The sequence below is a fragment of the Lolium rigidum genome, chromosome 6, assembly GCF_022539505.1.
Source record: "Lolium rigidum isolate FL_2022 chromosome 6, APGP_CSIRO_Lrig_0.1, whole genome shotgun sequence".
Lineage (NCBI taxonomy): Eukaryota > Viridiplantae > Streptophyta > Magnoliopsida > Poales > Poaceae > Lolium > Lolium rigidum.
The window spans coordinates 67,959,123-67,975,766 of NC_061513.1; the positions used below are offsets into that span (position 1 = coordinate 67,959,123).

At 43.5% G+C, this 16,644-nt stretch overlaps 1 protein-coding gene across 1 annotated transcript; it reads right to left on the minus strand.

Annotated features, from left to right (window-relative positions):
• Window positions 1-7,536: 7,536 nt before the first annotated feature.
• Window positions 7,537-14,011, minus strand: LOC124660928 (ABC transporter B family member 4-like). The gene is made up of 12 exons (XM_047198777.1): window positions 13,695-14,011; window positions 13,562-13,616; window positions 12,776-12,951; window positions 12,348-12,569; window positions 11,990-12,228; window positions 10,690-11,215; window positions 10,343-10,616; window positions 9,614-10,241; window positions 9,300-9,528; window positions 8,919-9,185; window positions 8,564-8,827; window positions 7,537-8,321 (listed from the first exon to the last, which is right to left on the minus strand). Exons 1-12 carry the CDS (start codon window positions 13,977-13,979, stop codon window positions 7,680-7,682), a joined length of 3,807 nt encoding a protein of 1,268 aa, XP_047054733.1. The 5' UTR covers window positions 13,980-14,011; the 3' UTR covers window positions 7,537-7,679.
• Window positions 14,012-16,644: the final 2,633 nt, after the last annotated feature.

Sequence of the window (16,644 nt, forward strand, 5' to 3'; positions counted from 1 at the left end):
CTCATTTATTAACTCATGTGGATCGTGGTGCTCAAAACGTTTTTGAAGATCGGCTTCCGGATCGCACAGATGGCACACCGAACTTGAGAGTACCGAGTTTTCCGAGTCGCGTAAACATTCTTTACTTCATCGGTTTCAGCTTCTGCAGAGGGTCACCTAGAGGTGCATCAAGCACATATTGCAGTGTTTCCGCCATTGAGGAAGATCCTCACATGACGGAACCAATCGGTGAAGTTGCTACCGTTGCTCTTAAGCTTTTCTTTCTCTAGGAACTCGGTTAAAATTGATTGGGGACGCCATATCTACAACATATTTGCAATAGTTTAGACTAATGTTTATGACAAATTGAGTTCAAATTTTAATTTAACAAAATTAAAAACTAGGTGAACACCCACTCAAAACAATATCCCTCGCATTGTCTTAGTGATCACACGAACCAAATCCATCACACCTATGCCCGATCATCACGAGACAAGATGTAATTTCAATGGCGAACACTCAAAGTGTTCATCATATCAATCATATGATTCATGCTCTACCTTTCGGTATCACGTGTTCCGAGACCATGTCTGTACATGCTAGGCTCGTCAAGGTCACCTTAGTATCCGCATGTGCAAAACTGACTTGCACCCGTTGTATGCACTTGTTGATTCTATCACACCCGATCATCACGAGATGCTTCGAAACGACAAGTCTTGGCAACGGTGCTACTAAGGATGAACACTTTATTATCTTGAAATTTTAGTGAGAGGGATCATCTTATAATGCTACCGTCGCGATCTAAGCAAAATAAGATGCATAAAAGGATTAACATCACATGCAGTTCAAATGTGATATGATATGGCCCTTTTGTCTTTGCGCCTTTGATCTTCATCTTCAAAGCACGGACACGATCTCCATCATCAATGGACATGATCTCCATCATCGTCGGCGTAGCGTCAAGGTCAATGGCGCCGTCTTCATGATTGTTCTCCATGTAGCAACTATTACAACTACTTTGAAATACTACTCAACATGAAATTTAAAGACAACCATAAGGCTCCCTGCCGGTTGCCACAATACAATAATGATCATCTCATACATAGTCATCATCACATTATGGCCATATCACATCACCAAACCCTGCAAAAACAAGTTAGACGTTCTCTAATTTGGTTTGCATATTTTACGTGGTTTAGGGTTTTCGAGTGAGATCTAATCTACCTACGAACATGAACCACAACGGTGATACTAGTGTTGTCAATAGAAAAGTAAATTGAATCTTCACTATAGTAGGAGAGACAGACACCCGCAAAGCCACTTATGCAATACAAGTTGCATGTCAAGCGTGGAGCAAATCTCATGAACGCGGTCATGTAAAGTTAGCCCGAGCCGCTTCATCCCACTATGCCACAAAGATGCAAAGTACTCAAGCTAAAGATAACATAAGCATCAATGCCCACAAAACCATTGTGTTCTACTCAGTGCAACCATCTATGCATAGACACGGCTCTCGATACCACCGTAGGATAACGTAGCATAGAAAACAAAAATTTCCTACCGCGAACACGCAATCCAAGCCAAGATGCAATCTAGAAGACGGTAGCAACGAGGGGATTATCGAGTCTCACCCTTGAAGAGATTCCAAAGCCTACAAGATGAGGCTCTTGTTGCTGCGGTAGACGATCACTTGCCGCTTGCAAAAGCGCGTAGAAGATCTTGATCACGACGCCACGAACGGGCAAGCACCTCCGTACTCGGTCACACGTTCGGTTGTTGATGAAGACGACGTCCACCTCCCCGTTCCAGCCGGGCAGCGGAAGTAGTAGCTCCTCTTGAATCCGACAAGCACGACGGCGTGGTGTCGGTGGCGGTGGAGAAATCCGGCGGAGCTTCGCTAAGCGTGCGGTATATGGCGGAGGAGCGGGGCGGCTAGGGTTTGGGGAGAGGGGTGGCCGGCCACTATAGGGGGCGGCCAGGTTGTGGTCTTGGTGTGGCCGGCCCCCTCCCCTTGGCCCCTCATTATATAGGTGGAAGCCCCAAGTGTTGGACTACAAGTCTCCGAATAAGACCCGAACCCAAAACCTTCCATATGGTGGGAAACCTTCCCAAGCTAGGACTCCCACTAGAGGTGGGAGTTCCACCTTCCATATGGGGGTGGCCGGCCCCTACGGGGAGTCCACTTGGGACTCCACCCCACCTAGGGTTGGCCGGCCATGGAGGTGGAGTCCCATGTGGACTCCACCTTCCTTGGTGGTTTCTTCCGGACTTTTCTAGAACCTTCTAGAACCTTCCATAGAACCTTCCGAATCATTTTAATTCACATAAAATGACATCCTATATATGAATCTTATTCTCCGGACCATTCCGGAACTCCTCGTGATGTCCGGGATCTTATCCGGGACTCCGAACAAATATTCGAACTCCATTCCATATTCAAGTTCTACCATTTTAACATCCAACTTTAAGTGTGTCACCCTACGGTTCGCGAACTATGCGGACATGGTTGAGTACATACTCCGACCAATAACCAATAGCGGGATCTGGAGATCCATAATGGCTCCCACATATTCAACGATGACTTTAGTGATCGAATGAACCATTTACATATGATACCAATTCCCTTTGTCACGCGATATTTTACTTGTCCGAGGTTTGATCATCGGTATCACACTATACCTTGTTCAACCTCGTCTCCCGACAAGTACTCTTTACTCGTACCGTGGTATGTAGTCTCTTATGAACTTATTCATATGCTTGCAAGACATTAGACGACATTCCACCGAGAGGGCCCGAGTATATCTATCCGTCATCGGGATGGACAAATCCCACTCGTTGATCCATATGCCTCAACTCATACTTTCCGGATACTTAATCCCACCTTTATAACCACCCATTTACGCAAGTGGCGTTTGATGTAATCAAAGTACCTTTCCGGTATAAGTGATTTACATGATCTCATGGTCATAAGGACTAGGTAACTATGTATCGAAAGCTTATAGCAAATAACTTAATGACGTGATCTTATGCTACGCTTAATTGGGTGTGTCCATTACATCATTCATATAATGATATAATCTTGTTATTAATAACATCCAATGTTCATGATTATGAAACTAATCATCTATTAATCAACAAGCTAGTTAAGAGGCTTACTAGGGACTCTTTGTTGTTTACATATCACACATGTATCAATGTTTCGGTTAATACAATTATAGCATGGTATATAAACATTTATCATAAACACAAAGATATATAATAACCACTTTTATTATTGCCTCTTGGGCATATCTCCAACAGGTGGTTCAAAAAGAAGTTTGCATCCATCTTGATCTTTGCAATCCACGCTCCCCCTTAGGGCCCCATCTTTTTAGCTTCTGGGCAGATTCGCGGTCCACAACAGCACAAGCCCAAAAGAAGGGTCCATATTTTTGGCCTACTTATTTCCACAGCGAAGCTAAAATCGTGTACAAATCCAAAATCAACCCGAGAGGTACTTCTGGACAAATTCCCGGGATTCTGAGGCCTGGCCCGAAACGGTATCATCACATACCCCCCCCCCCCTCCCACAACCCCATACGGTGTCCGGCTGCGGCATTTTTTGCCCCGAAGGGGGTGGTATGTGGTAGGCGCATTGCTGAGTGCGCCTCCCAGGCCCCCCCCACCCCCAAACAGCTTAATTACATAGTTTTGTAATTGTATAGTTTCACATTAATAGAATATAAATCATAGTTTTACATTATATAATTAACAAGTTCAAAAAAACAAGTTCATTAATAAATTGTAAATTTTTGAAACCAATAAAACTAGGACCTTCCTATGCACATTCACAAATGATCCACCAGATCGTCTTGCAGTGGAGATGAGTAGTTGACTCTCAGATTTCCTAACGCATGGAGATGAAGACACCAAATGCAATCGGTGCATGGTGATCAACATTCGCAAGATGACATTGTCAGGGATACGGTTCATTTCCATGCACTGGATGATCCCACTCACTCTCTATGACCATGATGTGCATGATCATGCAGAAAGTCATTGCCTCCCACATCTAATCTTTTCGACCAGGTAAGAGCAGGGTACCGGACAATTGCAAATCAAGCTTGGAGCACACCAAATGCCCGCTCGACATCCTTCCTGCAAGCCTCCTGGCAAGCAATCTCTTTTCCCACACTAGGGCTTGAGATTGTCTTCACAAATGTTGACCATGTTGGATAAATGCCATCCGCCAAGTAGTATCCCTTGGTATACTCATGGCCATTGATCACATAATTCACCGGAGGAGAGTGACCTTCAACAAGCTTAGCAAACACATTCGAGCACTGCAACACATTGATGTCATTGTGAGATCCAATCATACCAAATAAAGCATGCCAAATCCATAGATCTTGATCCGCCACTGCCTCAAGTACCACATTGCACGCTCCTTTGTGACCTTTGCACATTCCTTGCCAAGCAAATGGATAGTTCTTCCATTCCCAATACATGCAATCGATGCTTCCACGCATCCCAGAAAATCCTCTCGCCATGTTATGTGCCATGATCCGGGTAGTGCCTTGGTGATCTCAAGTATAGTTCTCCAAACGCTGCCACCATTGCCCTGCATAACCCATACATGCAGTAATGGCAGTGCACTCGGCCATGCACATGTATTCATCCTATGTATAACCAAGAGCTCCATAGGAATGAACTTCTAGATTGAGGAAAAAAGAATCATGCTAACACAATCTTCCTTGCAAACACAGTAGGTGGCGAACTCCCGCACGGCCAACACAATCTCTATAAACAGTTTCCGGTTCATATTCAAACAACGTTGAAATACCACATCGTCGTGCAGTGGGTCATCGGAAAAGTACAACATGCATTAGCCCTCCAGCCGATGCCTCAACTTTCTATTGCGTCGCCCCCGCCTCGAACCTCCACGCCACGGCTTAAAATCCTGGGCGTACGTGCATAGGATAAAGAGAGGATCTTCATATGCTCGTCATTGTCAGCGGTAGCAGCATCGACCTCTTCCACCAGCAGAGTAGCGACCATCTCCTAACCGTCAGAGTCTATGGCTATAAAAATCGCCGTTCGAAGAGAAGATCATAAATGAACTCAATGTTTTGCAAGCATTTCAGAAGAAAATGTGGGGAATCAAGAACATCAGGACAAGGCTTGATGACCTGGATGCCAAATTCGTTGATAAGGTCTCCCTGTTGGATCAGGTCCAAACCAAGGTGGATCTCTCGGTGAACTCCATGGTAGTGATTCACCAGGAGCAGGTCAATGCGGAGCGTGTGCTGAAAGATTAATCAAGCACCCGCGACGCGGATCTGGACCGGATGACAAGGGAGGGATGCTTCATGACTTTTCCGACTGTGGCACTTGGTGCAAGGGTGTCTTTTGATGCATTGAACATCCGAAGCCTCGTGGGAGATAACTTGGCCATACAAGTGCAATGTATGGTAAGTTTCTGGCTTCACCATAGCATTTGTTTCTGACTAGAAGCTTACACTGATCATCATAGGCGTGATTCCTTTTCTGGGCTTGCAGAATTATATTCATGTGAAGTTTTTGAAAGGGTTCAGTGAAGATGCTAAGGCGAAATCATAGAAAACCATGTTTTGAACATCTTAGCCTTTTGTTTTAAATTAAAGAAGGAAAGTGTGGAATTTTACAGATATTGTGTAATTTTCCTTTTAATAGTCAAATAATTCGAAGCTTACCATAAACATAATCTGGTCCTTCGAAATATGCGTTATAAAAAAAACTCTTCCAACTAATGATTTCTACAGGTGATATATGAAGATGCAAGTCAAATTGTGGCTGAAGCAATTGGTAGCATTCGAGCTGTAGCATCTTTCTGTGCGCAGAGAAGAGAGTAATTACAGTGTACAGCCAAAAATGCCAAGATTCAATGAAACAGAGAATTAGAAGTGGAATGGTTGGAGGTCTCGGTTTCAGAATCTCCAGCATAATGTTGTATCTGACATATGCTCTTTGCTACGTTGGTGCAAAATTTGTACATGAGGGCAGATTAATCTTTAAAGATGTTTTAAGGGTAAGATATACCGTTATACACATTTGACACTGAGGGCAGATAGTTGAGCTTGTTTTATTGAATGACTTGATAAATTGATCTGGTACTTTGCAGGTTTATTTTGCTTTGGTTTTCACAGCTTTTGGAATTTCCCAAACAAGTGCAATGGCATCAGATTCAACAAAAGCTCGAGAATCCGCAACATCCATACTAGCTTTGATAGATATGAGGTCCAAAATTAACTCAACTATCTGGAGGGCAGAAACAACGGGTAGCTATTGCAAGGACGATCTTGAAGGACCCTAGAATAAAGGGGCAGATATGATAGCTGTCATTAAAGATGGTTCAGTTGCTGAGAAGGGAAAGCATGAATCCCTCATGAGCATCAAGGATGGAGTCTACGCATCACTGGTCGAACTACACTCATAGGCTGTCTTAAGGAGATGTGCCGATATTTACTGTTCGCCTCCCCCCTTGTAGCTAAAAATGAAAAACTCATGTGGCATTTGCATTGCAAGTCGAGTGATGTAAACTCTAAACAAATGTTAAGGCTAATTACATATGAGTCTATTTTCGGCTACGCATAAGACATCACAGATTGCATCAGCATGTGTCTCAGTTGTTTTCTGGGGGGTATATGGATATTAATAGTACAAAAAAGCACATCAGTCAGTCTCTGAACAAATTATCTATACAATGAAAAACCAAATCAGCAAGTAGAGTAATTGATACACAGCAAATATAACAACTACACTAGCCAAAAAAATATCAACCATATGGATCCGGGGTATGTGAAGTGTAGTACTGAGTACCTTTGCTACTACGAGGTCTCCCACCTCGTCCTGGACACCGTCGGATGCCGAGGTAGACGCGGCACCCGAGTTGGTGCCCGCTACGATCTCGTCATCCTACCCGCAGGCCGCCGGAGATGGGTTCGCCGCCGCTCCAAAGAAACTGCAAGCGCGTACCGTTCGTCAGCCATCTGAAGAGATGAATTAAGCGCGTACCGTCCATTTCAGCCCAGCCCTGCCAAGCCCAGTCCAGTAGCACAGACAAAAGAGATGCCTTCGCAAGAAAAGAAAAAAAAGGTAGTTCTCGTCGAAAAAAAAGTGAGAGATATAAAGATACCGGCGAAGACGGCGCGGCCGACGGCGGCGGCGCGGTTGCCGCCAGCGAGGAAGAGGCCTCCAGAGGTAAGCCCTGTTCTGAAATTCGCAATCATCTTGATTTAGCCGATGTCGCCCTTTGCTTTCAGCAGGCTCGTTTAGCAGTTTTAGCCGATGTCGCCCTTTGCCCCTTTCCCACAGAAGTACTCATAGTAATTTGATATTCGTTGATTGGTCGTCGCCGCATGCGAAATTGTTAGAGCCGAACCCTGAGGTTTCGTGAATTAGAGCCTCGGAGCTCGAAATTTGGTTTATTTTCTACTAATATTATTATTGACGCAGTTTAGTATTTAAATTGTAAAGCCAAACAGATGAGTAATGGTGTTGGTCCAGAAACAATCTTCTCGTGTAACCAGTTTGATTACTCTCATTACCTACTATTATCCTAATCATAGATCTTCATGGAAAAAAAGTGGCAGCTCTTGCATCCACTTCTCAAATCAAAAAGATAATTGTATTTAGTCGTACTACGAACAAATGTACAAGTATTCAAAAGATACACAACTCTACTAAGAATTTGAGCGAAGTTCTACTAGCGAAGCATAGACTCCACCCTTGATTCGCATGAGGGCCTCATGCTTTCCCTTTTCTGCAATCTTGCCTTCCTTGAGGACTGCAATCATATCAGCCCCTTTAATTGTGGAGAGGCGGTGCGCCACCACTATGGTGGTCCTGCTGACCATGACCCGATCCAGTGCATCTTGAACAATGCGCTCCGATTCCGCATCGAGGGCACTGGTTGCCTCATCAAGTAGTAGTATCTTAGGGTCCTTTATGATGGCCCTTGCGATGGCTACCCGCTGTTTCTGCCCACCAGATAGTTGCACTCCTTTCTCGCCGACCAGGGTATCGTATCCTTGTGGCAAGCTTGATATGAAGTCATGAGCATTGGCTGCCTTGGCCACAGCCGTGACTTCTTCCTCTGTCACCTCTCCGTGTTTCCCATATGTTATGTTGGCACGGATCGTGTCGTTGAAAAGCACTGGCTCCTGGCCTACCAGCCCCATCTGATCCCTTAACCAGCTTATTCTTAAGCTCTTAATTTCGACTCCATCTATTGAGATTCTACCAGAATCAGAATCATAGAAACGCTCCAGTAAAGCAATTATTGTGGACTTGCCACTACCGCTCTCCCCAACGAGTGCTATGGTCTGAGGAAAAGGAAGGAAATGGTTGCATCAACACCTATTTTAGTGCTTGTCAATGATCACATGTGAAATAAAGCAGCAGAAGGTTTGCTTAGATGATATAACTGAAACTAGATACACCACCAGGTTTTAAGTATGTATTCTTGGCTTTATGCCAAGAGGTGGCAGTTTAAGTTAATTATCCTAATGAAAAACAATTGGGTGCTATTAAAATAAAGAAGACATCAAGAAGTTGCAAATAATACCTTTCTGGAAGGAATGTGCAACGTGAAGTCACTGAATATTTGGACATCAGGGCGTGATGGGTACTTGAAACTGACATTGGTGAAATCGATATCGCCGGTGACATTTTCCAACATCAAACCCTCATCGCTAATTGTATCGATTTTGGACTTCCGATCTAGAATACTGAAAATAGAAATGGCGGAATCCCTTGCCTTTGTTGCATTAGATGCCAATGCACTTGCCTGGGAAACCCCAACAGCTGCCAAAACTAAAGCAAAGAAAACCTGAAGAACATACAATGAATTTGTGATTATTATTATTAGAAGCTGATACCCATGCACAACTTTTAACTTCAAATGGTCTAGGAAATCTTACTCTGAAAACATCTGCAAAGGTAGTTTTTCCCTGACGTACAAACTGAGCACCGACATAGAAACATAGAGCATATGTAAGATACAACACCAAGAATGTTAAACCAAAACCAAGCCCTCCAACGATTCCACTTCGAATTCCCTGTTTCCTTAAAGCTTCACATTTCTTGTTATATGTTGTAACCACTCTTTTCTCCGCACAGAAAGATGCTACAGTCCTGATACTACCAACAGCATCAGTTGCAACTTGACTTGCATCTTCATACATCTCCTGTTTAATAATAAGATTATGTTATCATGATAAGCGAATAAGACATTCATGGGTCCTTAGGATAGTTTATCCTGAATCAATCAGGAAATAGATTTTGGAGTTCTCATGCTTCACCTTAGCTTCTTCGCTAAACCCTTTCAAGTACTTCACTTGAGCATAACCCTGTGCACCCACTAAAGGGATGACACAAGTGATAACCAGTGCAAGTCTCCAGTCCGCTGTAAACGCTATGACAAAGCCAGTGATTAGTGCAGCTGCAGACTGCACTATAACAGCTAGGTTATCTCCTACTAAGCGCCGGACATTTAATGCATCAACTGAGAGCCGCGTACCAAGTGCCCCACTGTAAGTGATAAAGCAGAATGTTAGTATTTGTGTACACATATACGAGAATATGAAATAATTATGAAAACATCTGAATATGATACCTGGAATTTGTGGGATTATCAAACCAAGCAACTTCTTGGCGCACAATATTTTGAAATGACAGAGTACGAACACGCTCTATAAGCTTACCACCAGCAATTCCAAACAAAAAATATTCTGCTGGGATGGAAATCAAAGATGCAATCCCCAGAACAACACATATCAGTGCCCAAAAGCTAGAATCTTTTCGCAGCTTGTCTGGTGGCTCGTAAAATGATTTTAAAATGCTGGACATTATAATGCCAAATAATGGGAAAATGATTCCATGCACCGATGCTGCTATAGAACCGAGCAGAAGAAATGGCACCTCTGGCTTGTTAAGATTAAAAAGACGTCCAATTGGTGCATTCTTAAGGGTCTTCCCATCGAGAAGGTCGTCTTTCCTGTGGTTTTCCGTGATTTCATCCTCATGCAACTCAAATGACAATCCTAATGGATTCTTGAAGGAGTATCTGTTGCTATTGCCAAATGAATCTTTAGTCATTGACCGTCTGATTGACAAACTAGTGCTCTTTGATAAGGAATTTCCAGAATCTTGTATTTTACGCTTTTCATCACCACGAGTTTCTTGTAGCCTAATAAGCTGGGAGTAAGCTCCAATGGGATCCTTCACCAATTCATGATGAGGACCTGTACATATAGGATATGTTTGTAGAGTGAATGAATCGTCATAGAGTGACAACAGAAAAAAATTGAATGGGAAAAGTAATACATATTCAAGAGACTCTAACCTTGTTCAACTATTTTCCCTTGACGAACAACTGTGATGCAGTCCACATTCCTTACAGTGCTCAAACGATGAGCAACGACGAGTGTGGTTCTTTCTACCATTATCCTATTGAGTGCCTCCTGAACTATCCTCTCAGATTCCACATCCAATGCACTTGTTGCTTCATCTAGCAAAAGAATTTTTGGATCTTTAAGGATAGCCCTCGCAATTGCAATTCTTTGTTTTTGTCCTCCAGAAAGCAGAGTGCCACGCTGGCCAACCAATGTATCATAGCCCTGGTATGAAATGAAAAAAGTGTTAGTTTGAATTTCAACAAAATATTCGGAGAATTCAATTTATTTTGTATACATTTGGTAGCTTGTCAATGAAGTTTGCTGCATTTGCAAGCTCGGCTGCTCTCTTAATCTCTTCAAGGGTCGCATCTTCTTTACCATAGATTATGTTCTCTTTAATGGAGGTCATAAAAAGCACTGGTTCTTGGCTAACAAGACCGATCTTCCCTCTTATCCAATCAAGACTCAAATTCTTGATGTTGGTTCCATCTATCAAAACTTCACCAGCTTGTGGATCATAGAATCTTTCAACTAGGCTGATAACTGTTGACTTACCACTTCCACTCTCTCCAACTATGGCCATTGTTGTTCCACTGGCTACTTGTAATGACAATCCATCTAATATTAACTGCCCAGGTCTTGCAGGGTAGCGAAAGTACACATCCTTTAGCTCAACATCCCCCTTGATATTTTGTAAAACCATACCACTAGTATCATCTGAATTTATCTCTGGTTTTCTCTCAATTGTTTCGAACAGTCTGTATGCTGCAGATTGACCTTCTGCAACTGCAGAAGTTGATGGTGTTGCATTCCCTAATGAACTGTTACAAACATTTGGAAAATGCCACGTTTAGGACATTATTATACAATATGCAATGGTTAAATTTTCTATTTCTTGACATGAAGTACAGTTTTCAATTATTTGGCAATATCTTCATCTTATAGCTTTCTAGTAGTTGTTCTATCTTCTTATGGTGAGACATTTATTTGCTCAGAATTTCCACAATAGCTTCACGTGGATTATTGGGACCCTGCTCTAAGGGTGCCATAGTTGCAATTTACATCTTGGTTCAATTGTGCTTCCTGTTGTAAACTGGGTTGATGTTCTTAGGAAGAGAGTTTCTTTTCTTGTATGAGCTGATAAAGTAGCAAGTGGATCAATCTAGTTTAATTCTATTTAAGTAGAATTTTTATGTTTTTTTTTCTTTTAGGATTATTGTTGGATTTCTTTTATCCTCAAAGGGAAGCAGGCACTTTGAATCTCTTGAGTTACATGTATTTATATTTTTTAAAATACTAATCTTGAGCTCAATTATTGACAATTGCATTATTTACCATTAAACGATAAATGAGTAAATAGGCTCCTTGAAAGGAATATCAAGTCACGGCGTAGAGTTTCTTATAAATATTTAGAGAAAAATATGTATTCACATGGCATGTGTAAGAAAAAGGTTCTCTAGATTTAAAATCCTATTATTTGATGTTTTATATTCCAACCATCCATTTAGACCAAAATACTGAGAGTTAGATGCACCGAACGTGACTACTGTATTATCAACAAAGGTCTTTGCAATGTAAAGTGTTTAGAAACTCACGTTACGCCAGCCACTACAGAAAACAAAACAGTGATGATCTTCCCTCCAGTATAACCTTTGTCAATGATTAGCTTTCCACCATACCAGAAGGCTAGGCCATAGCTGCTAAATAAGATGCAAAAGACAGACCCCATTCCAAAACCGTTGATAAGACCTTCCTCAATAACTGTCTTGTAAGCCTTTTTTATGAAATTATTGTACATTGCTATAGCTTTCTTCTCACCGTTGAAGGACACAACCTGCTCACATGAGAGTTGCTAACTTATTTTTTGCTTTTTATTGAATAACTGATAACTGATAATTCGAATTAACTGTGAAAAATATATTATTTCAAATAACTGATAAAATTTTAACTCACTGTTCGTATAGATCCAATTGTCTGTTCAACCGTGTCTGCAGCATCACTATACGATGTTAGTCTTTTGTTAGAAACTCGGGTTAGCATCTGTCCAGACACTGCAGCAGCGATCGCGACTAGTGGTAACGATGTTAGCATGACAAGAGTCAGGAGCCAGCCTCTTGTGAATGCTATGATAAAACCACCAAAGAAGGCGGATGCGAGTTGTAAAAGCTTCCCTGCCTGTAAAGGAGAAAGCATGAATGTCAACACCTGCAGAACTTGGTGGACTGCCTTGAATTTATGGGATACACTTAGTTAACGAACACATATACTTATGTAATCGCCATAATTTTCTGAAAGAAAAAACACTGAGACTTATCATTTCACGCCATGCAATGTGATGAAGATATTTGTTTATTTATTCGGTATCCCAAAGAAAGTATTACCTTCTCACCAAGAGCATCTTGAACTATGACTGTATCGCTAGACATTCTAGAAACTGCTTCTCCAGTTGTCATTTCTGTGTCGAAGAATGCAATATCTTGTCTCAGAACTGATTGCAGGTAAAAAGAACGGATGCGGGCCGATTGCCTTTCTCCTGCCATCGTCCAGCAAGACACCTCTGAAAAAAGAGCAATGAACCTTCGATTTTATTGCATCAATGAAACCAAAGTTCTGCTACACTCAGTGTTTACATATCCACATCTCAGATCATGGTCTAACATGTAGAAAACATATTCGATTATTGGGAATGCAATTGGCATTTCTCATGGGATAAATACATGATAATTGATGATGATTGCTCTGTTCTAATCATTCTATCTGCATTTTCATCACTCAAGCGAGATTTTTTAATTTTTTTTACATTTCCTAGTTCCGCATTGCTCAGCTATGAAAATCTTTAACTGGAAGTATTTATCTCATACATTGGAATCTAACAATGGAATATAGGTGGAATTAATATCGTGAGAACTTAGTGTCGTAGCGCTATATGATCGTGCATCACTTTTTCATGCCTTTGAAATGCAGTTGAGTTTTCAGGGATAAGGTTTCCATGTGATACTTACACTAAGAAATAAGTTGGTTAGTTATCCTCGGCAGTTCAGTTTATTTACATATGTTATATACCCAATGTATAATTATCTTTTCCTGTGTACTATTGCTTGACATCTAAAGTTCCATTGACAGGTAACATGCATGCATTCTAGGAACAGAATGGAAAATGCACTTACGAAGAAACGAAGCAACTGCTGTCCCAATGCCCAGATATATGAAGTTCAGCACAACCTATTGAAAGAACACTCGCTGTTAAATCGGCTAACTACTGTTCAAGTGAAGTGGTGATCACCGTAAGCCGTGGCACACCTTGGTCACACGGCGGAGGACGTCGCTGCTGCTGCTCTCGCCAAAGGAGTTGATGACGTTCCCAAAGAGCACGGACATGAGTGGCTCCGCCACGCCGTTGCCCATCGCGCCCAGCGTGCCGACCACCATCAGCAGCACGTCGATGCGGTCGGCGTACCTGAACATGCCGAGCAACGGTACCTTCTTCTTGGCCTCGTCCTTCTCCGGCCGGCCATCTTTTCCTCGCTCGCCGCCGCCGTGGCGTACTCCTTCTCCACTACTATCTGCTGCTGCTGTCGCGTCCATTTCCCGGCGGCTGGCTTTGCCGGTGTGCTGTACGAGCCCCGCCGCAGTGGGTCGCGTGTAGTTCCTGTCCCCGGGGAGTGGTGGAGGCAACTATTTATGCGCACTCTGCCGGCCTCCCGAAGTGCTTTGACGCCAAGGTATAGTTGTTGGGTGCCCGGAAGCTGGAAGCGACCGGGAAAGTTTGCGGTGGAAAAGAAGCACACGAATGAGCGAACGCAGCGCAACAAGTCAAGTGCTGCTACGTACGGGATTATTAATATGTGATTATGGGAAGATTCGGCACTACAACAGGTACAGCCGTACATGTGCAGCAAGTCAAGTGCTGCGTGTCTCCTAGCTCTCTACAGAGCAGTCAAATGGGTTGCGTTTCTCCTGTAATCTCCTCACATCATGCGCTAGCTTACCTAGTTGGGCGCCTGGGCTCTCTATGATTCACAAACCAATTGTTCTCCATGGGGAAATGAGTGGACCGATAGTAAGCTGATATGACTATCGAATATGGATTATATACTTCAAAAAGGACTAATAATGGGCCTGTAAAAAAAGACTAATGATAGGGGTGTATTCATGGAACAGTTCACGAGTGGAGATTACAAACCATATTTACCAGTTCTAAAAAAATCTGAAAATAAAACAAAATGTAGCCCACGTGAAAATTCCAATTTCAAATACTTCGTATATTGAGCTACACAAAAATGACAAAAGTACGGATCTGAGAGTATGCATATTTTAAGTCTCCATATTTTATTAGATTTGTCATTTTTGTGTTGCCAATAATGCAAGGAATATTTTGTGTTGCACCTTTGCATATTTTTAGGATACATAATTGACTATGTCTGACTGTTTTTCATACTTTTAAAAGCTTGTAAATACGACTGGTCAGCGTAGCCGCACGCCCAGGCAGCTTGATTGGGGCGCAGCCTCTCCACGACAAGCGACAATCTAGTTTCTTTTTAACTGTGCCTTGACCTGCAAGGTGGTCTGGAAACTTCGTCGACCTTTTGCTTGGCCGCTCCAGGCACGTGAGAGCGGAAGAACGGACGGCAGGCGTTCCTTGGGTGCCAAGCATGCATAGCATGTGGTCTGGTCGTAATTATTCGACGAAAGAGTTCGTGTTCTTCACTTTTGGACCTCACCATAGCTGATTGTTCAACGGCAGATCAGCATCTTGTTCCGCAAGAGGCCTGGGCATGCATGTTGGCGCATCCTGCACTTGAGACAGCATTCAACCATTTGTTCCTTCGACTGTTACCAGAAAGAGAGAGACACCAACTATCGCACAAAGAAACAACCTACTATAAAAGCAATCATCTCCAATAGCTTGTTTCTTCACTTTGTTACTAAGACTACAAATGTTATATTTTTTAGCGTGATGTTAGTGTTACTTCAGTTTTGTGGAGGAAAATAACCAAGCCTTCGACAAAAGGTCCATTTTTTTTGTAAAGCGGAGGCAAAAGACTTGCCTCACTTCATTAAATGAGAATAGAGTTTGACAAGAAAGAAAAGCTAAGAGCATCTCTAGTCGCGTCCCCAAAGCGTCCCCAAAGCAATTTGGGGCGCGTCGGACCAAAAACCGGTTCCAGCCGCGTCCCCCAAAGTCCAATTTTGTCCGGCACGCCTCGATACGGTGTCCGGTGCCCCGAGCCCGTCCCCGTCCCACAGGGGACGCTCCGGGCACGCCAAACACAACGAAAAGCGAGGCGGGCTCCCACATGTCGGTGACTATTTGCATAAACCGTTGGTTCGCGCCTTTTTTCTCGTCGCTCCTTCCTTCCCGCGCCTCCCACCCCTCCGCTGCCGCTGGATTTCCCGGCCATTTCGACGTCTGATCTCTTCTGAGAGTCGGCACCGTCGTCGCCGCTGGCGCTCCCGCCGGTCGTATCGCCGCCGCCGCTTCGCCAGCGCGTCCCAGAACACGGCGTCAAATCCGCCCCACCTCCATGCACACAAGGTGCTCGACGACTTGCCAGGTAGGCGCGATTGGCCGCTGTTCGTTGCGTCGTCTGCCTCGGCGCAGTTTTAACCATTGATTTTGCTTTAGACATGGAAAACGACGATGAGATGCTTGCCCTGCTGCTGGAGGACGAGCAAGCCTTCGATGACGACCTGCGGGAGCATTTGCTGATCATCGCGTCCCTCCAGAACATGGTTGACGCCGAGGCGGAGAAGAAGAAGAGGCCGCGCCGCGGAGGATCAAGGCCGGGGAGAAAGAAGTCCAAGCCCCGTCAGAGGATAGAGGGGCATACCATGCTGCACAATGACTACTTCGCAGATGAGGCAACACATGCCGATACACAGGACGACTACCTTCGCATGAGTGAGTCTACTGCCATTGAGTGCATGTACAAGTTTTGCCGACCTGTGGTGGGAAAGTTTGGCAAATACTACTTGAGAGGGCCAACTGAGGAAGAGACTGCAAGGATCATGGCACAAAATGCTGCCGGAGGATTTCTCGGAATGCTTGGAAGCATCGATCGCATGCACCGGGCATGGAAGAACTGCACGTTTGTTTGGCAAGGTATATACAAAGGGCGTCATGGATATTGCAAGTGTGGTGCTTGAAGTCGTGGCAGATTATGACCTGTGGATTTGGCATTCTTTCTTTGGCATGGCGGGATCACACAATGACATTAACGTGTTGCAGCAGTCTCCGGTGTTCAGCAGA

What these genes read in the sequence shown, in the direction of transcription:
- LOC124660928 (XM_047198777.1), bottom strand. Translation starts at nt 13,979, where the DNA reads ATGGACGCGACAGCAGCAGCAGATAGTAGTGGAGAAGGAGTACGCCAC. An exon ending in GATAATCCCACAAATTCCAG is followed by an intron (nt 9,529 to 9,613) that starts GTATCATATTCA and finishes TATCACTTACAG; the next exon opens with TGGGGCACTTGGTACGCGGC. An exon ending in CCTTTGCAGATGTTTTCAGA is followed by an intron (nt 8,828 to 8,918) that starts GTAAGATTTCCT and finishes TATGTTCTTCAG; the next exon opens with GTTTTCTTTGCTTTAGTTTT.